This window comes from Brassica napus, chromosome A9 (assembly GCF_020379485.1).
Source record: "Brassica napus cultivar Da-Ae chromosome A9, Da-Ae, whole genome shotgun sequence".
Lineage (NCBI taxonomy): Eukaryota > Viridiplantae > Streptophyta > Magnoliopsida > Brassicales > Brassicaceae > Brassica > Brassica napus.
In genome coordinates this window covers 8451966-8475308 of record NC_063442.1, presented here as the reverse complement: position 1 = coordinate 8475308, position 23343 = coordinate 8451966, and the positions used below count along the sequence as shown (strand labels likewise).

Here is a 23343-nt window from a genome sequence, read left to right as displayed (position 1 = left end):
TCTCCCTCTTTTCTTTATACTTCTTACCAAGAACAGTAGTTTCATTAGCAATTGAACTTAACTTAGACACAAAGCCAGCAATGGATTTGTCATCTTCCATTCGCAGGTTCTCAAACCTTGAAGCTAAATGATCAATCCTTGTTCTTCTTACACTTGTGTCACCTTCAAAGTGATTAACCAGCACATTCCATGCCTCTTTTGCTGATTCACAGCCCTGGATAATCTTGAATTGGTCGCGTTCAACAGCTGAGAATATCATAGTAAGTGCTTTCGAGTTGAACTTTGATGCGGCTTTCTCAGATTCTGTCCATCTCTCCTTCGGTTTGGGAGCATATGTTTTATTTTCCATGAGCATAGTAGGTGCCGACCAGCCTATTTCAACAGCAGTCCAAGCGTCTTCATCTATTCCGCGAATGATATGTCTCATACGTGCTTTCCAATGGACAAAACTCCCTTCATCCAGCATGTAGAGACTCGGTAGGGTGTTGAATTCTTTCATGGTTTCAAGACTTCTTCCGCAGGACCTCAACCTGTATGTGAATACGGAATCCAACGAGGTGACCCGCTCTGATACCAAATGAAAAGTCTACAGCAGGTGAAACCAATAAGAACACAAAGGATTCAAGACCAACTGTCTCTTTATTAAGAATCACTTAAACAATCTTTTACAAAGACTTGTCTAATCCGAATTACACAACGCCACACGCGGCTTGTCACGGACCAATTCTTAATCTACCCTTTGCGTGAACCAACCCCTGTTGATCACGTTTACAAATCACTCACTTTCTGAAACCCCAAAACCCCTGTTTGTGTTTCTGTGAGAATATATCGTTGAAAGCTTAACCTAATCCTAAGTCTAAGCTTTCCTATATATTGCCACCAATTCTTCCCAATTGTGCAATATCTATTTTCCTAAAAATCAGCATCACCAAATCTTCCAATTCGTGATCTGAGGATCTTCTAGTTTGTGAATCACGTCCAAACAAGATCAGCCAATGGGAACTCTCCACGTCATCACGTCTTAGTTCCTTTTGTCCACGTCGATGTGTTACACATTATCGTCCATGTGTAACACAACAGCAACACGCCAAACTTCAATATTCTTTGAATCTGTCCGAGCCATACTCCAAAGAACCATGTCAATCAACACTCTTTCTGTGTCAATGCACCAGCATATCAAGCTCCAGATCCCTGAGCTTACATCACTTTCCTAAGAACTTGATCTCCAATATTCACAATGATCATATCTAGTTGTACAGTACTTATACAATCGGACACAAGAGTACACTACTTGAAGTAAAATCGTTTCAAAATAAATACCATCTTATATTTTACACTCACATTCATTTTTGTGCATACATATTTAAACAAAGTTTATAGTTTTTGAAAGAAAAGACAGTCTATTATTCCTTCATAAAATGCCAACTGTTCACAATAAAACAAATCAGCTTCTACGGCCATGAATATGCATGAAACACCATCGTCAGTGTAAGTGCATTTCACATGCTATCTTGTCTTGTCTACTTCATTCTACTCGTGTATCATCCGCATTGACATGTTGTGTTGTTTCGGCTGCACTCACCTTCTTTCTTCATATATAGGAATTTTAATTGAATTCTACACTCACCTACCCTTTTACTCTAAGTAGTTCTCCTCTTCTCTAGTAGCGTACTGATTCGGAAAAATCAATCACGAGGCTCTCTCCAACACAGCAGCATGACCAGGCATCGCCTAATGATGTATAATCTCGATCTCTTCTCCCTGAATGACCTAATTGGTGTCAGCTTCTTCTTCATTTGCTTCTTCTGCAAATCCTTGTTTGACTCCATTGATTACACTTCTACACACACTCCTTATTTTTGCCCATCAACAGTAACTTTTCTCTTTTATTTATATATAAGTGGCCTACTCGGTTTAGAAGTAGGTCTCGTTAGCATGAATGTGAAACAAGAGAGAGAGAAAAAGGCAAAGACTTGAATCTCCTCTTTCCAAATGAAGACATGGGTTTTGTCAGTCAACATTGGCGTTTGATTGGTCTTTCTGGTTTCAGGGTTTTTTTGTCTTGCTGCACATTAAGAATCAGTCTCTTCAAAAAGTCCAGAGTAACTGTCGTCTGCATTTAACACAACCGTTTCTTTTAACTCGTTTTTTTCTCCTAAACAATGACAAAACTGCATCACTTTGTCAGTTTCAGCTTCTTCTCCAACACTTGTCCATCGATTCCCTTTTTTATTTTTTTCTCTGCTTCATGTCAAAAACCTTGGGCTCTATATATATAAATACAAACCCTGATTTTATACATTCTTAGGAACATGATTCATCATAACTCTTTCTAACTATTGACCATATTTTACTTGACTTTCTTTATCTTATATTTCCTTAGAAGATTTTGAAAACCGATAATTAAACATAAAAGATCTTCAACAAGTTGGTTGAAAAAAAGAATGATTGTTTTTAAAAAAAATTAGAGGTTGGATCTGACTAGGAATTTTATGTGGAGACGTTTCATATCAATCCATTGCTCATGTATCCCGTGGCTGCGTTTGATCAATGAAACTCGTGCTTAACTTATTTTTTTAACTTTAATGTGGTTAACACATAATGTTATTATATATGAAAAGCAAGATACGATCTTGTGTTAAGACGTAAGGGATCTTTAATTATCCGTCACCCTATCAAAAGCTTCAAAATGTATAATTAAAAAAAATATTTCAAAAAAAACTTTATAGGATATATCGCCCGCTACAAATCACAAGTGTAATATTCGTTCAACGTTATTATAACCACAAAGATGCAACTTGCAAGAATTTCCATGTAGTTTCATGGACTTCCACATCTCAATTTAGTGGAATAGGATGGATCTGCAAGGATGCAATGGAGAAAATACAATTCATGGGGTCAAGGAACTTACGGAGGAGGAAAACATCGTTACATTCGGAACTGGAAGCTTTAAAGTGGGCAATGGAGAACATGATACAACACTCGACTTGTCAAAAGTTTAGGACGGACTGCAAGGATCTGATAGCAATGATAGAGCAGCCACAAGATTGGCCCAACTTCTCAACTGAGCTGGAAAACATTCAAACTCTTCGGTTGTGTTTTTCAGATTTCAAGATTACCTACATTCCAAGGACGCATAGAGATTGCGGATGCGCTAGCTAGAAATGCACGTGATTTTCATAGATCATTATGTTTTATTGGTTGTTCTATTCCGGTCTGGCTCCCTAGACCACCTCAAGTTTGAGTAATAGAAGAGCCGTTTGCTGTAAAAAATAAAAAATAAAAAAAAAATAAAGAATTTCCATGTAGAAGAACCAAAAATCGCAAGAATATTCATTCGATCTGGTTGGATTATCTACTTGCCACTATTACATTGGATTATGTTGTTCAAGACCAATTTCATCGATGTTATTGTAGAATGATCCATATTCATCTATCAAAAATGTTTTGCAAATATTATTTTGTAAGGCCATTACAGAATCTTTTGTTACCAAGTAATTAAGAAAGAAGCCATGTTTGCCCGGAAATAATTTTGTTCGAACTACAAGAAATTCACAATATAGTCCTTCGGATCAAATATTATTATACCAAATTTCAAAAATATTATTTTAGTTCTTAGAAATGAGTACCAAACTGTCTACAAAAGACAGAATCAGCTAGCCACATACTTAAATCTCAGACTGTATGGACCATGCATAGCTTGAATATATGTATTGTTCTCCAAAAGGCTACCAATAAGACTTGGTATGTGATTGGTTACTAACAACACAAAAGAAATGGTAGCAATAGTGGCATGCCAAATAGAAAGAGGATGTGACCAACGCCCTAGGCAATTAAGTTGGTAATCTAATAACACAACCTAACCCGATTAAACACATAAAGCAAAGATTCCAACTTTGTCAATGTCATTCCGATTCCAAAGGTGGAGGAGTCTCTCTTTTCTTAGTTCCACTTGATCAAAAAGTTTATTGTATATTCAACGTCTCACCCAACGATCCTAATTTCTATTCTTAATATTTATGTAGTGCGGGATCCTTAGAAACAGACAAGGCCTCCCAAGCTGGAGGAATTTATATACTATTCACAACATTTCATCTAATTTAAGTTTATCTCAACGTCCCTTCTATCATTTCCTTTATTATATTTGTATCCTCCATTTTTTTATTATTAATGAGGTTGGACCATCTTGTTTTTCTAATAAAGAAATAAAGGAAAAGAAATAGAGTTTTTCGTCCATAAAATGTTCATAATTTAAGACCAATGATTGAAAATATTTATGATAGATTCATTACAAAACGAAAAAAAGCATCACGGTATCCAAAATTGAATATAGTGAAACGATAACAATATTTTCTTTTTTGGTGAGTCAAAAAGCTTTCAGGTACAAATACATTTAAACGTCTTCCATAACCTAATTCTTCTATAGAGATGCAAATATATAATCTGAGGACTTATTTAGATTCCAATTCTCTGCAAAGCAATATTCTGACCTGATCCTCTCTTGATAATACCTAAAATCAATCCACATATTGAGTTTATAGACTATGAGACAATAGTTTAATACGGATTAGATGGATCGTTCTAGTGACCTGTAAATAAGACACATGTATAGTTTGTAGTTGAGACATATTCTAAAATTAATAAATATTTTATAAATGAAAATTAGTGGAATTGTTAGTGGGTAGTAGTTGGATTTGGGTAAGATTACTTTCTCATGATTTCTATAATCAACCTTGAAGATCTTCTTCTCATCCATTGAAGGATTGGATCCTCCAAGAACAAAGTGACCAATTAGCTTACTCTATTGTGCCATTCTCGAAAATCCCCACCGTTTCTTTTGCATGAACCACTTACAATTTCACTAGTAAAAATGACTACGTGACAATTTACTCAAAGGTGGAATATAAGAATATTCTCCACATATCAATTAACTATGTATTTGAGGATTTGTGATGTATTAATATCATATATATTTTAAACCTGAGATTAAATTAATGATCATCAAGTCTTTGTTATATTCCTTCGTTTACTTGTAGCATTCATAACATTAACAAGTATTGTATTTGCAGATTAGTGATATATGAACTAATTTTTGAAGAGTGAAATTTTGAAAAAGAAAATATTACCTGTATAAACGGAGTGTTATTGCTACATATATGAAACATATAAACCGCTTCTCAATACATACTCTATATTTCAAAATGTATTGAAGTGATACTATTCATAATATATGTACATGCTATCAACCGACTAATTTCTTTCACTTTCATAAGCGATACTCGCAGCGGTATGAACACAAGAAAAAAACATAATCAATTTTTTTTTAGATAAATGGGATAATCAATCACTTTTGTGTCATAAGATATGAACATAATCAATTTTTTCTCGTAAGATTTAAGATTCGTTACTTAGAAATGCAAAAAACTCAAGCTTAAGAAAAGGTTATATATCTGGCAATACGGAGTATAAATAGAGTCGAGAAACTTTTATCTTACAAAGAAAGACCAAACCTATACATACATAAATGAAAGATATAGTGAATGAGATACGTCGGAGAAGAAACCATAGTATGGTAAACTAGTGTAGTTCGGTTCTTACGTTTTCTAAATGAATAATAAATTCTATATATACGTACGTGATTGAGTATTAATTCTTAGGTCCATTAGAATAAAACCTGCACTTTTATATATAGAGTATGACTAGGTAAGAGATAGAGACTTTGAACATTTTTTTGTCACCTGTTATGGATTATAGAAATGTGTATGTTAAAGAGGAAGGGGACCATGCATGAAATGGAAAAATAAAGATTCGGAGGATAATACCATAAGAAAGTCGGACATGACATTGATAAATAGTGAGTGTTACCCAAAACATGGCACTATCTATGCCTTGTTTCATCTTACAGTGCTTTTTAATTTTGAATAAAAACTTGGAGGATTATGGTTTGTAATCACCCATTTCAAGTATAGTTTTTGCTCTGTGAGTCATCATCCTCTATTAATTTGTCTTAGTCAATTAGAGTTGGCTAACCAAACATTTATTTAAATCACATTATTGCGTATTTCATTTGTTTTGGTGCCAGTAATTAATAACTTCTTTTTATTCTGTGATTGTTAATTGATTTAGAAATTTTAAATCCAAAACACACAACATAGAGGAATGTTGTCTCCCCTTCACCGCATATGTCTTGGTATGTTCCTCCAACACGGAGCACTATAAATACTCACTCCAACACTCTCAAAAAATACTCAACTGCTCTCCATAACAGAAACATAACCAAAACTAATAGACAGAGAGAGAAAGAAAGAAAAAATGATTGAGACGGTTAAGCACCTGGTTGGCTCCGGTGGCCCAAGCGGATTTGGATCAAGATCCACCGCCGAACATGTCACTGCTAATTGTGATCTCCGATCTCTAACAGCAATCATCACTGGAGCGACGTCGGGAATAGGAGCGGAGACGGCGCGAGTTCTGGCAAAGCGTGGAGCGAGGCTTGTGATTCCGGCTAGGAGTCTCAAAACCGCCGAGGAAACAAAGTCACGTATCCTCTCTGAGTTTCCTGATGCGGAGATCATCGTCATGCATCTCGACCTAAGCTCCCTCGCCTCCGTTCGGCGCTTCGTAGCCGATTTCGAATCTCTTCATCTCCCTCTCAACATCCTCATGTAATTTTACTATTAGTATCACTACAAGAAAACATCGGGATACTGAGGGAAAAAATCGTCGGTATGTCGTCGGAATAACGCTATTCCGACGACATACCGACGAAAAAAGTCCTCGGAAATATCTCCTCGGAAATTCATACTTCCTCGGAATTCCGTCGGAAATTTCCGACGGAATTCCGAGGAAACAAAATTCCGAGGAAACTCCGAGAAACATATTTTCGTCGGATGGTTCCTCGGAATAAACCGATGGAATTCCGATGGTCAAATCCTCGGAAGTTTCGACAAAACATTCCTCGGAATGTTTATCGGAAAATTCCGAGGAACATATGTTCCTCGGAAAATTCCGAGGAACATATTTTCCCTCGGAATTTTCCGAGGGAATGGAGTTCCTCGGAAAATTCCGAGGGACAAAACTCCCTCGGAATTTTCCGAGGATTCCATTCCCTCGGAAAATTCCGAGGGAATTATGTTCCTCGGAATATTCCGAGGGAAGAAAGTTCCTCGGAATTTTCCGAGGAACTACATTCCCTCGGAATTTCGAAAAAATTTATTTTTTTTAAAAAAATTTAAATTTTTTAAATTTAATTTTAAAATTTAAAATTAAAATTAAAATTGAATAAAACATTAAATAAAACATAGTAGATAATATTCAAAGTTAAATAAAACATTCAGAGTTTTTGGTAAAAAAAAAAAAAAACTACGGGTCTTGGATGTTCGGGAACACCTCGTTCGGGTACATCCTCTTCATCATCTCCATCATCTGCTCGTTGAGCCTCTTCTGGGTCTCATAGCCCGCCTGTTGAGCTGCCATCTGGGTCTCCAACGCAGATATCCGATCATCCTTGTCCTTCAGCTGAGCCGTAAGAACTTCCGGATCAACATATGGCGGTGGTGCAGAAGAAGGAGCAGCCGACCGGGAGCGACGACCCAAACCGACCATACGTCCCTTCTTCTTTGGAACCGACTGAAATATAAAAAACCAAATTTAGATAATATAAATTGATGATAAAATAAAAATCAAGAAATAAATAAATTGAACTTTAAAAAAAAAAACTTACCGATTCAACGATTTCGTTGATTCGAACCCGGGACAAGTTGGTCGAAGCCGTCGAATCGTCATCATCGGTTTGAAGCTGAGACACTTCGTCGTACACCTGAGTTTGGACCAGGTCGACCACGTCCCTCACAAGACCATCATCAATCTGACCGGTCTTCTTGTTGGTATACGCCCTTTTCATTAGGGCGAGATCATCAACCGGCTCGCCCTCATTTTCTTCCGCCTTGAAAAAAAATAAATTAAACAAACATTAGAAATTTGAAAAAATGCATAAAAAATAAAATTCTGAAACTTAAATAATTAAAGAAAAAGCGGTTGAACTTACCATGCGATCCGCGAGAGTGGCAATAGATTGGGCACCCAAGTTATGCTTGTAGATGCCCTTCCCTTTACGGTCGCTCCTGCGGTTGTTGGAGTTGGTGGAAGAAGTTTCTTTCGTCTCTTCCTTATCCCAATGCTCACACAACTCCTTCCATACCGTGTCGTTCATCGACTTTGGGACCTTTTAATTTAAAAAAAAAAAGTTTAATAATTTAAAAAATAGTTTAATAAATTAAAAATTGTTAATAAATTAAAAACTACCTTGTTTGCTTCCCACTTCTTCTTCCACTCGTACATCTGCTTCCCATAGTTGTCCATAACTTTATGGACAAAATGGTTATAGATAGAGAGCGTATCATCGGAATTCCAGTTGAATTCTTGCTGAAATAGTTTAAAAATAGTTTTTAAGCACAAAAATATAAATAGTTTAATAATTAAAAAAATAGTTAAATAATTAAAAAAATAGTTTTTAAAATATTTAAAATGTTTAATAAATATAGAAAATAGTTTAATAATCACAAAAAATAGTTTTAATAAATAAAAAATATAAGTAAAAATTTGAATACTTACCGCAAACTGACGAAACCACAGATGCTGCTTCTCGACGGGAAAGTGAGTGAAAGTCGGATGTCCCTTGTCGAGGGCAGAGTACATCATACGGTTGATCCATGCGCTGATCCCGTTCCCGGATCGGTTGAACCTAATAAAAAGAACAAATTATTAATAATCAATCAAATTTTAAGGATAAAAAATAAAAGTTTAAATTACCATGTTTGACCATGTCCATGTGGATACTCAGTGAGATAGGGAAGATGGTCACGACCGGGCTGTCGAACCAACTCCGCAACGCTCATCACTCCCGGAGGACCGGGTGCAGCAGCGGGACCAGGAGCGGGTGCAGCAGCGGGAGCGGGAGCAGCAGGAGCGAGTAATGGAGAGGGAGATGTATGGTATGAGCTGTGGGGCGAAACGGAATCCTGAACATGGCTGGAAGAACCCCGAGACTGGCTCCCCATACCACCCCGGCTACGACGCTGGCGAGGCCGGATCTGATCATCATTAGACCTGTAAATTAAAAAAAAAAACCTATTTCAAAATTATAGTTTTTAATCACAAAAATATAACTAGTTTAATAATTAATAAAAAAAGTTTTAATAAATAAAAAATAGTTTAAAAATTTTAAAAATAGTTTAAATAAATCCCAAAAACATATAAAATTTTAAAAATGTTTAATAAATATAGAAATTTATATTTTACATATAAAATACATAAAACGTTTTATAACCACAAAAAAAATGTTTTTAAATATTATATAAATGATTTTTAATCTTAAAAAAAGTTTTATAGATTTTAAAAATGTTTAATAAATATATAAATGAATTTAAAATGCAAAAAATAGATTTTATATACAAAAAACGTTTTCAATATATATATAATTTCAAATTCGATTTTTATAACCACAAAATTAATAAAAACTAAAAAAAAAATTCAAATCAAGTGAAATACATAATCAAACTCGATTTTACACAAATCTACCATTCACCCTAACAAAATCTATAAATCTCATTCCAAAATCATCAAATCTACTTAAAAACCATACAAATCTAACCTAAAAGAGTGGGATAGGGTTCTTACATGATTATGGGGGAGGATTAGGGGAGATTCGCCGGAAAAACGCGAGAGAGAACGGTGGAGTCGCCGGAAATCGCGAGAGGAGAGGCTGTGCGGCGCGGAGAGAAAGAGAGAAATGGGGAAGAAGATCGGGCTCGCCCTAATATTATGAGGGGTCCGACGGAAACTATCCGTCGGAATTTCCTCGGAAATATTTTATATTTCCGTCGGAATTTCCTCGGAATTCTTTGATTCAATTTTCCCGAAATATTTGGCGGCTTGGTTAACCCGGTTAAATGAAAATATTCCGACGAACAAGGATTCCTCGGAATACCCTCGGTAATCTCCGAGGAATTTCTGAGGAACCAGGGTTTGGGGTTTTAAAACATCGATTATTTTCGCCGTATTTCATTTCTTATACAATTATAATGCATACCATTGAGGATTCTTTGTATAGATGATCATAAACCATGAAATAACACAATTTCAAAAATAATTGTAAGTATTCCCTTTACCGTTTATTAAAGTGTATAAGTGTTTCTCTTATGTTGTGTGGTTTTCGTTCATGCAATCGTAAAAGTGTTTGTTATTGGATAAAACACCAAAGTTCATAGTTCCAAACATCATAATCTGGTTATGACACTTAATGAAGGTTATATACGTGTTATTCAATCCGTAAAACGTTGTTTTCATTTAAAACCCCAAGTTCCTCGGAATTTCCTCGGAATATACCGAGGAGATTCCGAGGAGATCCTTATGTTCGTCGGCATTTCCTCGGAATATACCGAGGAGATTCCGAGGAAAAAGAATCTATAATCAAATCCCCAATTCCTCGGAATTTCCTCGGAATTTTCCGAGGAAATTCCGACGAACATAAAGAGTTCCTCGGAATTCCCTCGGAAAATTCCGAGGAAATTCCGAGGAACTTTGGGTTTTCAATCGAGAAGATCTATTCCGAGGAAATTCCGAGGAAAACCTATCTGTCCTCGGAATTTCCTCGGAATTTTCCTTTAAAAAAAAAAAAAAAAAAAGGTCGACGCTAGTCTGTTTCCGAGTCGTCATCACCAGATGAATCTGAATCTGGATCTTGGTGAAACTCTCCAATCACTGGTTCATCCTCTACGTGAACGGCGGCTTCTTCTCCGAAGTCGGTTAAATCGACTACAAGGCCAACTCCACCTAAATCTTCTGCTGCACTTAAGTTGCCGGATGTGCTTGGTTGTAGTGGGTCTTCCAGCTCAGAACTTCCCTGAACTCGGCCTCTCGGGTTGAGTCTTGTAACAGTAACCCATGGATCATCTCTGTTCCTTACCCGGGGGTACTTGATATAACAAACCTGATCGGCCTGAGAAGCAAGAATGAAAGGATCATAATATTGCAGCTTCCGTCTTGAATTTACTGATGTAACACCAAATGCATCTGTTCTCACACCTCGATCTGGAGTGTTGTCGTGCCAGTCACAATAGAAAACAGTACAGCGCAATCCAACCATGCCCAAATACTTGATTTCCAAAATCTCATTTATGTGTCCGTAGTATACATCATCTCCTGATGCAGAACAAACACCAGCATCGTAAGTCGTACTCGAACGTCTCCTCTTCTGAGTTGTGAATGCATATCCTCGAGTACAAAATCTCGGATATGACTTCACAACAAAGTTTGGTCCAACGACCATCTCGCGTATCCAATCGTCAAATGTTTCACCTCTGGCCAAACCATCACTCACATAAGTAAACATCCATCCACCAAATTCTCTCTGCTTCATTTCTTCTAGTTCGTCCTCTGTGGCGTATCTATATTCTAACCGCTTTTCTGCCATGAAAATCCTTTCATATTGAAGAACATCTTCGCAGTTGGTGAGTAAATATGTTTGCAAATGACTGCGCTCCTGATCAGTAAGTCGACGGTCCTTTGGTTTTCCGCTAAGTCGTCCAACGTCTGTGAAAATGTCTGGAACCTTCCAATGATATGTTGCCCGTTCGCCTCTATCATCATGCCGAGCAGGTCTTCTGTTTTTGGTCTGAACTTCTGCTGGAAAGTAGTACTCGGCAAAGTTTGAAGTTTCTTCATTGATCATCTGTGCGACTATAGACCCTTCCACCCTACTTAAATTTTTCACCATCTTCTTCAAATGGAACATATACCGCTCATACAGATACATCCATCTATACTGCACAGGACCACCAAGTTCCAATTCTCTTACCAGGTGAATAACAAGATGCTCCATAACATCAAAAAATGAGGGAGGAAATATCTTCTCAAGGTTGCACTGAATCACAGCTATGTTAGTCTTCAAATTTTCAATACCTTCAAGAGTCACTGATCTTGTGCATAAATCGCGGAAGAAACCACTTATCCCTGCAATTGCTTCATGAACATTTCGTGGTAATAGTTCCTTGAAGGCAAACGGAAGGAGGCGCTGCATCATTACATGGCAATCATGGCTTTTCAAGCCAGTAAACTTTCCTTCCTTTCTGTCGATACAGTTACGCAAATTAGATGCGTAACCGTCTGGAAATTCCACATCGTTTGAAATCCAATCAAAGAACGCATCCTTTCCCGCTGCATCAAGTCGGTATATGGGAAAAGGAGCCCTACCACTCTCATCAACATGAAGTTCTGAACGATCACATATATCGACTAAATCCAGTCTTGACTTCAAATTATCCTTTGTTTTACCTTGAACATTAAGGATCGTGTTCATGAGATTGTCAAAAAAGTTCTTCTCGATATGCATGACATCTAAATTATGCCTTAGTAGATGATCCTCCCAGTATGGCAGATCCCAAAAAATACTTTTTTTGTGCCAGTTATGTAGGTTTCCAACACCATCTACCGGAAAATGCTCATGTCCACCGACGTCTGGCGTCCTTTCTGCACCAAAATCTCTAAGTTGTGTCTTCAAATCTTTCCCACGAATTTCCGGAGGTGGACTGTCAAACACCCTCTTGTTCTTCGTAAACAAATTCCTACTTCTACGATATGGATGATCTGGTGGTAGAAATCTCCTGTGACAGTCAAACCAACACGTTTTCCTTCCGTGTTTTAGTTGGAAAGCATCAGTGTTATCTTGACAATATGGACATGATAGCCTTCCATGCGTTGTCCATCCAGATAACATACCATATGCTGGAAAATCACTTATTGTCCACATTAGTACTGCCCGCATTTGAAAGTTTTCTTTACACGAAACATCGTATGTTTCAGCACCTTGAGCCCATAGTTGTTGCAACTCATATATTAGTGGCTGAAGAAACACATCAAGTGATCTCTTAGGATGCTCTGGTCCGGGAACGAGAATCGAGAGAAACAAAAACTCTCGTCGCAAGCACAAGTTTGGGGGTAGGTTGTATGGTGTAAGAATGACTGGCCATAGAGAATACTGTCTTCCACTCTTGCCAAACGGGCTGAAACCATCAGTACATAATCCAAGGTAGACATTTCTTCTCTCATACGCAAAGTCGGGATACTTTGATTGGAAATGCTTCCACGCTTTTGCATCTGAAGGATGTCTGATCTCACCATCTGTTGAGTGCTCCGCATGCCATCTCATTGGTTGCGCTGTGCGTTCAGACAGATACAGCCTCTGCAACCTTTCCGTCAAAGGCAAATACCACATCCTTTTATATGGTACTGGAACTCTTCCACTCGTATCTTTATAACGAGGCTTCCCACAAAATTTGCATGAAACCCGCTGTTCATCCGCCCTCCAATAAATCATGCAGTTGTCTCTGCATACATCTATTACCTGATACGATAAACCAAGACCAGCTACGAGTTTCTGAACCTCGTAGTATGAGCCAGGAGCTACATTATCTTCGGGTAGAATACCTTTTACATAATCAGCAATCGCATCCACACAGTCTTCAGCCAAATTATAATCCGTCTTAATGCCCATCAATCTTGTAGCAGATGATAAAGCTGAATGACCATCTCTGCAACCTTCGTACAATGGTTGCTTTCCAGCATCCAACATATCATAAAATCTCCTAGCTTCGGCATTGGGTAAATCTTCCCCTCTAAAATGATCATTTACCATCTGCTCAGTACCTACACCGTAATCTACATCCGTTCTAATTGGATCTTCTAATCTAACCGCTGGCTGAGGTTCGCTAGTACTACCATGTTCATAATCAGTTTCTCCATGATGATACCAAATTTTGTAACTTCGTGTAAACCCACTCAAATATAGATGAGTCCAAACATCCCATTGTTTAATAACTTTTTTATTTTTACAATTAGAGCAAGGACATCTTAACATACCTGTTTTTGCTTCCGGTTGTCGGTGAACTAACCCCATGAATTCGGTTATACCTTGTTGGTATTCTTCCGTAAGCAATCTCGTGTTCGGATCCAAATGAGGTCGATCGATCCAAGAACGAAAATAATTTGAAGAAGACATGTTTTTTATGAATCAAATTCGTGTGTAAAGAAAGTGAGAGGGAGGATGAAGATATGGAGTGAATGAAGAGGAAGAGGGGTGCTTGTATTTATAGTTGAAATCCTGCCGACAGTCCGAGGAAATTCCGACGGAATTCCGATGCAAACGGCTAGTTCGTCGGAATTTCCTCGGAATTTTTAAAATCCCCCAACGGCTCTCCAACGGCTCTCTAACGTCTATAATATTTCCTCGGAATTCATCGGTTTTTTCCGAGGAATACTAGTTTCCTCGGTATTCCGTCGGAATATTCCGACGAGATGAATTTTCCTCGGAATTCCGTCGGAATATTCCGAGGAAATTCCGAGGAAGCCAAATTTTGTGTTTCCTCGGAATTGCCTCGGAAATTCCTCGGTATATTCCGAGGAATTCATTTTCCGTCGGAACGTCCGTCAGAATACCGCTGTTTTCTTGTAGTGTATTGTTTAAACTTCTTCTTTTTCTACGTCATTGTCATATTTATATTTATATCCGATAATTAATTAATTAATCTCCCGGATAAAATCACAGCAACAACGCCGGAAAATACGCGCAGAAGCACGCCATCTCTGAGGACGGGGTGGAGATGACCTTCGCAACTAATTATCTCGGTAATTTTTTGAACTATTTAACGTTAAACTTAATCGATCAACATTTATATTATTATATGGTCTAATCGTGATTAGTTAACATTACTATTTTGTATGGACGCGCAGGCCATTTTCTGCTGACTAAGCTGCTGTTGAAGAATATGATTGAAACGGCGGAGCAAACCGGCGTTCAAGGCCGTATCGTCAACGTCACGTCAGTGATTCATAGCTGGTTCTCTGGCGATATGCTGCAATATGTCGCCGATATCTCCCGAAACAATAGGTATTTTACGAGAATCTTATACTAATCATTTTGCGAATAATTAACTAATGATTAACAGAAAAAGGTGAATATGCGACGACAAAGAATAAACGCCGTCTTTCTTTAATTTATTTAGTTTAATTGATCAGAGAGAATAATACTCTATAGTCTATACTACTTAATTAATTAAAGGCCTTGGGTTTGTCTTGCGTGTTTGCAGAAACTACGACGCGACCCGAGCTTACGCGCTCTCGAAGCTAGCCAACGTTCTCCACACCATAGAGCTCTCCCGGATTCTACATGTAAGTCACTGAAACCCTTTTATTTATTATTACTAACAATATCATATGACTTAGTTTTATAAAAAAAACAATATAATAAGACTTCTGACAATTTGACTAATCACTGTATAGAAAATGGATGCTAATGTAACGGCAAACTGTGTTCATCCTGGAATCGTGAGAACGCGTCTCACAAGAGACCGAGACGGCCTCATCACCGATTTAGTCTTTTTCTTGACCTCCAAGCTTTTGAAGTCAGTTCCTCAGGTATCTAAAGTCAAATCAATACTTATCGTTTTTCATTTATAAATCATATATTTACAATTATCCAAATTAACGTACGACATCATAAAAATGGCTTATTGATTCCTGTTAATTATTTATAGGCAGCAGCAACGACATGCTACGTAGCAACGAGTCCGAGATTGAGGAACGTGTGTGGCAAATACTTTTCAGACTGCAACGAAGCTTGGACTTCTAAATCCGGATCGTGCAATCTTAAAGCTCAGAGACTGTGGACTGCTTCTGAGTTGTTGGTTGCTCCAGCTTCCACTCCCAATGTTTATCAAACCTTTAACTACCTTTTAGCCAACGATGCTATGTATGTGTAAATCACAAGACCTAGATAGCTTTACTATAATATAGGTTTATACATAGCGACATATGTTCTTTTGTGTGTGTAGGTGTGTATAAGCCATGCCTCTATATTATTATTATATGTGGTTCTGGTTTTCATGTAAATATATATATATATATATATAGAGTTGTAGGGTTTTGTAAAATATAGGTCTTTGTTATGTGTTGAACAAAAAAAAAAGGTCTTTGTTATGTAATTCCTACCTACATCAAATCTAGCAATATCAATATTGAAGAATTAATCTTTAAAAATTCAACTCTTAATATATATGTTTATTTCTGTTCAGACGATATTGCATGCATGGACTTCTATAATTTGCAAACAATACTTTTTGGTTTGAGAATACATTTAACTGATCAATCATGTGTAACAAAATTTGATCTGTTAACCACTCATACTTTATGAACTTCTAAGAGCATCCACGTTGCAAAAAAATCTAAAGTAAATATCAAATTTTATTTTAACAAATTCTGGCTATTTTATAAAATTTCAAAATTTAAGATATGTAAACAATTTAAATATTAATACATGGCAATGGTATGGAGGTTTTACATGAAAATATACATTTCTTATTTGGGAAATTTCTCCTATATATTTTATAACTTTTTATTCTAATGTTAAGATATCTATTGAGTACCTCCCAAGTCCCAAAGGAAATGCTCTAATATAGCAATTGGCCCTGATTAGGGGGAAAATTCGCTAGAGAAATGGGATCGGTTTGATTAGGTCAAATAATTAAGTGCTAAAATGGAACTTTCCATACAGCAGTGCCATGATAGTGTACTGTTACAAGGCCCATTAAGTTTTTTTAAAACCCATAGTGTTGGCCCATTTCGATAAACCCTAGACTACCCTCGTCCTCTTCCTCCGGTGAGGTTAGGCCAAAGCCTCGCCTGCAACGACATTCAGATCAAAGAGAAATGGCGAATGCCCAGAAAGCATTCACAATCGAAAGCCTAAGGACACTAGCGAAGCAGTCGTTCAGGTGCCTGGTCGTACCCGTCCGTCTCCGCCGCGCGATAAAGAAATACCTCCGCGAGGAAGACGATCCGCACATCAGGAAGAAGGTTCGCCAGCTATCGGAATCGTTTCAAGAGATAAAGGACTCTAACCTCCTGTTACCGGAAACAACGGCCAAGCGTCTGGCGGATTCGATGAACTCGGTGGAGGCGAAGCGGTGGAAGATACAGACGGTTTATGGAGATAGCGGTTTACAGTACAGAGACGGTGAGACTGCAGCTTACGTTGCTTCTCGTATGCCCGCCGCGTACTCCGTCTGCTACAGAGTCCTCACTGAGGTCAAAAAGCTTAGCTTCCTTTTTATTTTTATAGAGGATTCATCTGACAATGTTTTAACTTGTTTATAGATTCGTCGAAGGCTTCCTGGTTTTAAGCCTACGAGGGTTCTTGATTTTGGTGCTGGCACTGGTTCTGGCTTCTGGTGAGGACTTCATTGTTGTTTCTTGCTCTCTCCGTTTCTAAAAGATTCATATTCTAGAGAAAATTTTTGTTTCAATAAGATACATATTTTATATTTTCAATGTAATTTTTTCAACTAATAATGAAAAATTGTGAAGTTTAAGAACATTAATTGCATTTTTAAAATCTTATTGATTTAAAAATATAGGAAATATAAAATTACAAAAACTATGCATTTTTTAAAATTTTATTGGTGTAAAAATATAGGAAATATAAAATTACAAAAAGCTATGCATTTATAGCTAAATTTTAATATTCCGTACATTTTTTAAAAATGTGAAAATTCTAAAACATGGATTTTTTTAAGAACGGAGAGAGTTGTCGATTGATTCTCTCTATGTGTAACAATCGTGTAGGGCAGTACAAGAGGTTTGGCCAAAGTGTGCGCAGAAAGTTAATATAGTGGAACCATCTCAATCGATGCAGCGTGCAGGACGTGACTTGCTTCAGGGTATTTGATTAACCTCTTTAATCAATTACAAGTGTTTAGCGTTGTGGTTTGATTCTCATCTTACTGGTTGTTGTGAATTTGCAAGGCTTGAAGGATTTGCCTCTGATCCATGGGTACACTAGCCTGCTATCCCTTTCTCAAGAGCTCAACAAGAAATGCAGAATCCTCAATGATAAATCCGAGAGGAAACATGAGCTTGTCATCGCTGTGGGTTAACAATCTCTTTTTTTGCTTAACAATCACATCTTCTGTGATTCTTGTTTATACTGATTAAATCTACCAATGGGGGGGGGTTAAGTCCTATGTGCTAGGGGAGATACCATCTCTGAAAGACAGGATTACTATGGTTCGCCAGCTCTGGGACCTTACAGATGATCTCTTGGTATGCTTTCATCCTCCTCCTCAATGACACCAGAGGAACATTTACTTGTCCTACCATGCATTTTGTTTTGCAATGAGTCTTACGGAGTCTTTTAAATGAATTCTTGTTGAACAGGTTTTGGTTGAACCAGGAACGCCACATGGTGCTAATATTATATCTCAGATGCGATCCTATATACTGTGGATGGAGAATAGAGTAGTTTTCAAATGACCCATCTGTTTTCTCTTTGCCGTCACAAGTTATTTTATTCCTCTTCTTGCTTATTTGGAATGTTTTCCATTTTTGTCTAGAAACTGCGTAAAAAGGAGAAAGCTGAAGCTGGCAAGGAAGTTCTCGATCTCAAGTCTGGTGCGCATATTGTTGCTCCCGTAAGTGTCAATACTGAAAAGTCTCCTTAAGCTGCTGTTTCAGGTTGAATGTATTTGTAAAACATATAATTTTGGGTTGCAAACGAGCAGTGCCCTCATGATGGAAAGTGTCCGTTGGAAAACACTGCAAAGTATTGCCATTTTGTTCAGCGGTTGCAGAGAACTTCATCTCAGCGTTCCTACAAGGTTCCTTCCTTGTGCAAATATTTAGATTTAAGTCATCTCTTTGTTTGCTGATGACTCCAAACTGAAACCTTGACCTTTTGCAGCGTACAAAAGGTGTTCCCTTGCGTGGGTTTGAGGATGAGAAGTTTTGCTTTGTGGTTTTCAGGAGAGGTCAGCGCCCACGGTTGGTAGCTTTGGTGATGTTGAATGGTTTATTAAGTTCAGAGAAAAGTTGTTTAGGAATTTAAGTTTTTGGGGCTATTCTTTCAAATTTAGGGAACCATGGCCTCTTGATAATATAAAATTGGAGACTTTGAAGGAGATGCGGGCGAATAGGAAACCTGAGGATCTCGAGATTGATTATGGTAAAAGTCTGGGACTAATTTTATGAGATAGATTTGCCAGAGTTGAGCTGTGTGCCTAACGGCGAATCCATTTTGATATATGCAGAAGAGTTTATCAAAACACAGGTGGTTGAGGTGCCTTACATTGATCCAAGAGCACAGGACTCTGATATCACGGATGAGGACGAGGATGAGCTGGAGAAAGTAGAAGAAGAAGGTGAAGGTACTGATGAGGATGAAGTAGAAGTAGAGGAAGCAGAAGAGGAGGGAAGTGGGAGGGCGAGCGTGGGAGGAGGATGGGGAAGGATCATATTCCCTCCATTCCGCAAGGGTAAACAAGTGACGTTGGACATGTGTGTGCCGACCAACGAGGAAGGGTCAGAGGGAGCTTTTGAGAGGAGAGTGATAACGAAAAGCAAGAACCCTCATCTTCATTTGCAAGCCAAGAAATCATTTTGGGGAGACCTATGGCCATTAACCACTCAACAACAAGAAATTACCAAAGAGAATAAAAAAGTAGATGCCGAGTGGTGTCGCCCAAATGAAGACCAGAAATGGGGTGCATGGCCTTAAACATTAGCCTTTGGTGAATGATTGTTTAAAAGACATGTTTCCCATAGCTCATGTTATCAGTTTCCCATTACAGATGTGTTTGAAACATAAAAGGAAACCAAATACCCATTTTGTAGAAATGCACAACACTTTTGTCCACTCATAAACCGTTCAAACAGAGATGCCATACTGAAAAGCGTTCGGGATCTTTTCTGATTATATAGTATATATTATATACAAAGGAACGTGTGGAAATAGATTATGACAGTCTTTGTTTCATAATCAAAAGTAACATAACAGATTTTGTTACATATGTATAATCTTGGCACCAAGGAGTTGCCTTCCTCACAGACTATTATGCCAAAGAGGCTTCATGTTCACGATAGATCTCCTCCGCATGAGCTGTAGTTACGTAAACTGCATTGGCCAGGGAGCTGTTTTTTCTTCCGTAGAAAACATATACCAACACTCCAATCACCAACCACACTGACACTCGAGCCCATGTCGCAGATCTGTCAAATTAGGTAGCCAGTCAGAGAGATTTACATCTATGATGGTCCTTTTTGGGGGAATAACAAAATGGGAAATGAAGGAGGAGCATGCTCACCCAAGGTTGACCAAAAGGTACATGTTGATGAGGATGCATATGATTGGCAGGAGTGGTACAAACGGGCATATGAAACCTATTCAAAACAAATTTTCACATAAATGCGTATTGATTGTTTACCAAATCATTTTATATATAATTAGCAATTCATTTACCTCCAGAATGTCCAAAAGTGTGTCTGGCATCATCCTGATCTATAGAACTCAGAGCAATCAAACCAACAAGGAGTAGACTTCCACCAACACCACACAGTGGATATCTAATAACCCTGTAAACCATTTTAAGATGATGATGATAAGCAAACAAAAACTTTTCTTTTTTTTGAGGAAAATCAGTGCACTAAATAGACAATGGTGAGTGAGAGATCCAACCCTGGAAAGTTGAGGCTCGACGCCGAATAACTTAGAAGGAAGGCTCCAATACAAGTGAGCATAATGCTCCATCCAGCGACAATCCTCCTCTTTTTTTCGCTCAGAGCCCCTAAAAGACCATCAACAAATGTCATATCTGTGCTCAAACATTTTAGTGGTCTCAAAAGTGGAAGTTACTTACAACACCCAAGAGCTTCTTGCTTCTCCATAACTGGGAAATGAACCGAAGCCTCATTCTCCCCAATTAAAGGCTGTTTATTACTATTGTCAGAAGTGCCTTCATGATGGGATGACTTTGTTTCAGCAGGTATAAAGGAAACAGAGTCGATTCTATCCTGAAGGGATGCCGGAAGAGGTAGCTCATCCGGAGGAACATATCTGAGTATCAACACTGATATTGCCACCATTGTGAACGCCAAAAGTGTCCCAACACTCACCTGCACCACCACCAACACCACCTCTCAAAATACTAAAAATTACGAAGAAGAAGAAGTCCCACAAGACAAGGAATAACAACACTGTGTCTTACCATGCCTGCGAGCTGAGAAACATCCATAAAGAAGGCTAAGGTTGCTGCACAAAGCCCAGTTGCTATGGTCGCTTTAACCGGAACCTGTGTGCGTCTATTAACGTCTGAGAAAAGAGAAGGCAGCAAACCATCCCTAGCCATTGCCATCAGAATCCGCGGCTGGAAAAATGAGTATTAGTCATATTTGAGTAACAACCACACATTAAAAGGAAGAACACCTAATTTTTTCTGACATTTTACCTGAGGGAGAAGTGCACCCATTAAAGCTGAGCAGAGGGCCATGACAGCTCCTAAAGTGATCAAGTATCTACATCGAAGTTCCCAAATCAATCTTATAAGTATAATGTCTAAGTGGAACGACAAAAACTGGATATTAAAGGGTCATGTACTTACACGGCCCATTGCATGTCATGACTAGCAAACGCAGAGGAGATGGGAGTGTCAGGATCCATGGCATAGTAAGGAACTAAGCCGACAATTACAATGGAGACCATCATGTAGACAGAACAACAGAGAAAGAGTGCAAGACCAATTCCAATTGGTAAATCCCTTTGGGGGTTTTTCACCTGCCCATAGATATGGCAATAGCGTTTTTAGTATTAGTTGCTTGAAAGGGAAGCAAAAAAAGAAGAAAAAAGTTATAAAAGGGATTCCCAAATTTACCTCTTCTGCAGCACTTGCAACCGAATCAAAGCCAATGAATGCAAAGAAGACTGTAGCAGAACCAGCAAACATTCCATCCACTCCAAATGGAAAAAACCTACAAAGAAACAATAAAATGGATTTGGTTTGATCCTATCTGTCTTCTTAAACAACTAGGATGATGACTGTTGGTGAATAGTACTCATCTTACCCTGAAGAAAGTTCATAACCAGCCCAACCAGTCTTGAAGCCCAGATAACTGCCAGCTACTATGACAAATAACAAGACACACACATTGGCTGCAGTCACAATCCCCTGAGCAAATGTGCTCTGCAAGTACAATTTGAACCAATGATTTTATCTTTGACGTGCGGGATGGAAAGTAAATTAAAAAGCTGTGTATGTACGTACCTCCTTAATTCCCAGGCACAAGAGGCCAGTCACAATGAAGACAAGAATAGCAGCAGATGGATCAACAACAACATCAAGGCAAGGGATCTGGTGACGCGCTAAGAATGAAGGCAAACCATCTTCACCACCAAAAATCAATGCCTGTAACGATTTTTATCAACTCATAAAGCTTTAATGGCGCAAACTTATTGATGCTAAACTTAAGTTGAAAAATTAGAGAATTTTAACCAATAACCCCAGCTACATATATAACAAGAAGTCAAGCTACCGATCTGATGGAGTACTAATTTGCATTTCTGTAAGTAAGATAGAAAGATAGAGACCAGATTAGGGGAAATGCCACGGGCAACAGCAGAGCCACCAATGGTGTATTCCAGAATCAGTGCCCAACCGATCAACCACGCCACACTTTAAAAATTAACAAGAAAAATAAAACAAGTTAGCAGAACAGAACAGAAAGATGAGGAGGAGTAGTAGTAACTAGTAAGTACCCTTCACCGACACAAATGTAAGAATAGTGATAGGCGCTGCCAGCAGAGGGACAACGACTAGAGAGTTCAGCATAGCAAAAGGCAGAGAGTGCAGCGGCAATTCCAGCAATAAGGAAAGACAAAGCAAGAGATGGACCAGAGTGCTCTCTCGCAACTGTTCCCACAAGAATATACACTCCCGCTCCTATTGTTGCTCCCACACCTTAAAATACATAAGGAGTTGGTGAAGAAGAATGGTTGCAGAATCCAAAAGGATCAATCTTGATGAAAAAAATCCTAAACCCAGAACAAGTTCCTCTAAAAGGAAAAAGATTTGATAAGAAGAAGTTACCAATGGCAATCAAGTGAGGAACAGTTAAGGCTTTGGCGAGCTGGTGGTGATGATGAGAATGAGGCTCATCAGCAGAGTCGACCTGTTTCCTTCGGACCAAACTCCTGAGGTAACCCCATGAGTGTCCGCCTCCTTCCTTTTGGGTATCCACCAGAAAACCCATCCAAATATCCCCTGCAAATCAAATCAAATAAAATCAATTGATGATTATATTTTCGTCAAAAAAGATGATTCAATGGATTTTCTGGCGAAGGGAGGAAGGAGGTAGAAGAAAAGAAAAGGAGATCTTTTCAATTTAAAAAAAAAAATGAATTGAATTGATTGATTGGTGCCGTAGGGAAAGGAGCCACTGCCTGACATAATATTGTTATCCCAAAGG

General features: G+C 38.2%; 3 protein-coding genes across 4 annotated transcripts; 2 read left to right on the top strand and 1 right to left on the bottom strand.

The window, feature by feature from the left end:
- Nucleotides 1-6246: 6246 nt before the first annotated feature.
- On the top strand, nt 6247-16088 carry LOC106364224 (short-chain dehydrogenase TIC 32 B, chloroplastic-like). The gene is made up of 6 exons (XM_013803846.3): nt 6247-6665; nt 14603-14682; nt 14788-14944; nt 15144-15225; nt 15337-15471; nt 15591-16088. Exons 1-6 carry the CDS (start codon nt 6313-6315, stop codon nt 15813-15815), a joined length of 1032 nt encoding a protein of 343 aa, XP_013659300.2. The 5' UTR covers nt 6247-6312; the 3' UTR covers nt 15816-16088.
- A 590-nt stretch (nt 16089-16678) lies between these two features.
- On the top strand, nt 16679-19743 carry LOC106366454 (methyltransferase-like protein 17, mitochondrial). The gene is made up of 11 exons (XM_013806055.3): nt 16679-17139; nt 17209-17282; nt 17677-17771; nt 17857-17978; nt 18070-18153; nt 18268-18348; nt 18444-18521; nt 18612-18707; nt 18791-18870; nt 18963-19051; nt 19137-19743. The coding sequence occupies exons 1-11, from the start codon at nt 16762-16764 to the stop codon at nt 19601-19603; spliced, it is 1644 nt and encodes a 547-aa protein (XP_013661509.2). The 5' UTR covers nt 16679-16761; the 3' UTR covers nt 19604-19743.
- A 26-nt stretch (nt 19744-19769) lies between these two features.
- Nucleotides 19770-23319, bottom strand: LOC106366453 (cationic amino acid transporter 2, vacuolar-like). 2 transcript variants are annotated; one of them, XM_013806054.3, is made up of 14 exons: nt 22965-23319; nt 22634-22835; nt 22466-22550; nt 22143-22283; nt 21943-22061; nt 21753-21849; nt 21483-21655; nt 21330-21396; nt 21090-21248; nt 20742-20997; nt 20561-20669; nt 20345-20457; nt 20190-20265; nt 19770-20094 (listed from the first exon to the last, which is right to left on the bottom strand). In XM_013806054.3, exons 1-14 carry the CDS (start codon nt 23125-23127, stop codon nt 19938-19940), a joined length of 1917 nt encoding a protein of 638 aa, XP_013661508.2. In that variant the 5' UTR covers nt 23128-23319; the 3' UTR covers nt 19770-19937. The 2 variants fall into 2 exon arrangements, with proteins under 2 accessions (XP_013661508.2, XP_048595691.1); XM_048739734.1 differs by lacking the exons at nt 21753-21849; nt 21943-22061 and having other exon boundaries at nt 22965-23298.
- Between the last annotated feature and the right edge of the window lie 24 nt (nt 23320-23343).

Coding starts and splice junctions, on each gene's coding strand:
- LOC106364224 (XM_013803846.3), top strand. CDS start 6,313: ATGATTGAGACGGTTAAGCACCTGGTTGGCTCCGGTGGCCCAAGCGGA. Junction 6,666..14,602: donor CTCCCTCTCAACATCCTCAT/GTAATTTTACTA, acceptor ATAAAATCACAG/CAACAACGCCGGAAAATACG. Junction 15,472..15,590: donor TTTTGAAGTCAGTTCCTCAG/GTATCTAAAGTC, acceptor AATTATTTATAG/GCAGCAGCAACGACATGCTA.
- LOC106366454 (XM_013806055.3), top strand. CDS start 16,762: ATGGCGAATGCCCAGAAAGCATTCACAATCGAAAGCCTAAGGACACTA. Junction 17,140..17,208: donor GCTACAGAGTCCTCACTGAG/GTCAAAAAGCTT, acceptor ACTTGTTTATAG/ATTCGTCGAAGGCTTCCTGG. Junction 18,871..18,962: donor AGGAGAGGTCAGCGCCCACG/GTTGGTAGCTTT, acceptor TTTCAAATTTAG/GGAACCATGGCCTCTTGATA.
- LOC106366453 (XM_013806054.3), bottom strand. CDS start 23,127: ATGGGTTTTCTGGTGGATACCCAAAAGGAAGGAGGCGGACACTCATGG. Junction 22,836..22,964: donor TCCTCACTTGATTGCCATTG/GTAACTTCTTCT, acceptor ATGTATTTTAAG/GTGTGGGAGCAACAATAGGA. Junction 22,284..22,465: donor GTGGCATTTCCCCTAATCTG/GTCTCTATCTTT, acceptor AAATCGTTACAG/GCATTGATTTTTGGTGGTGA.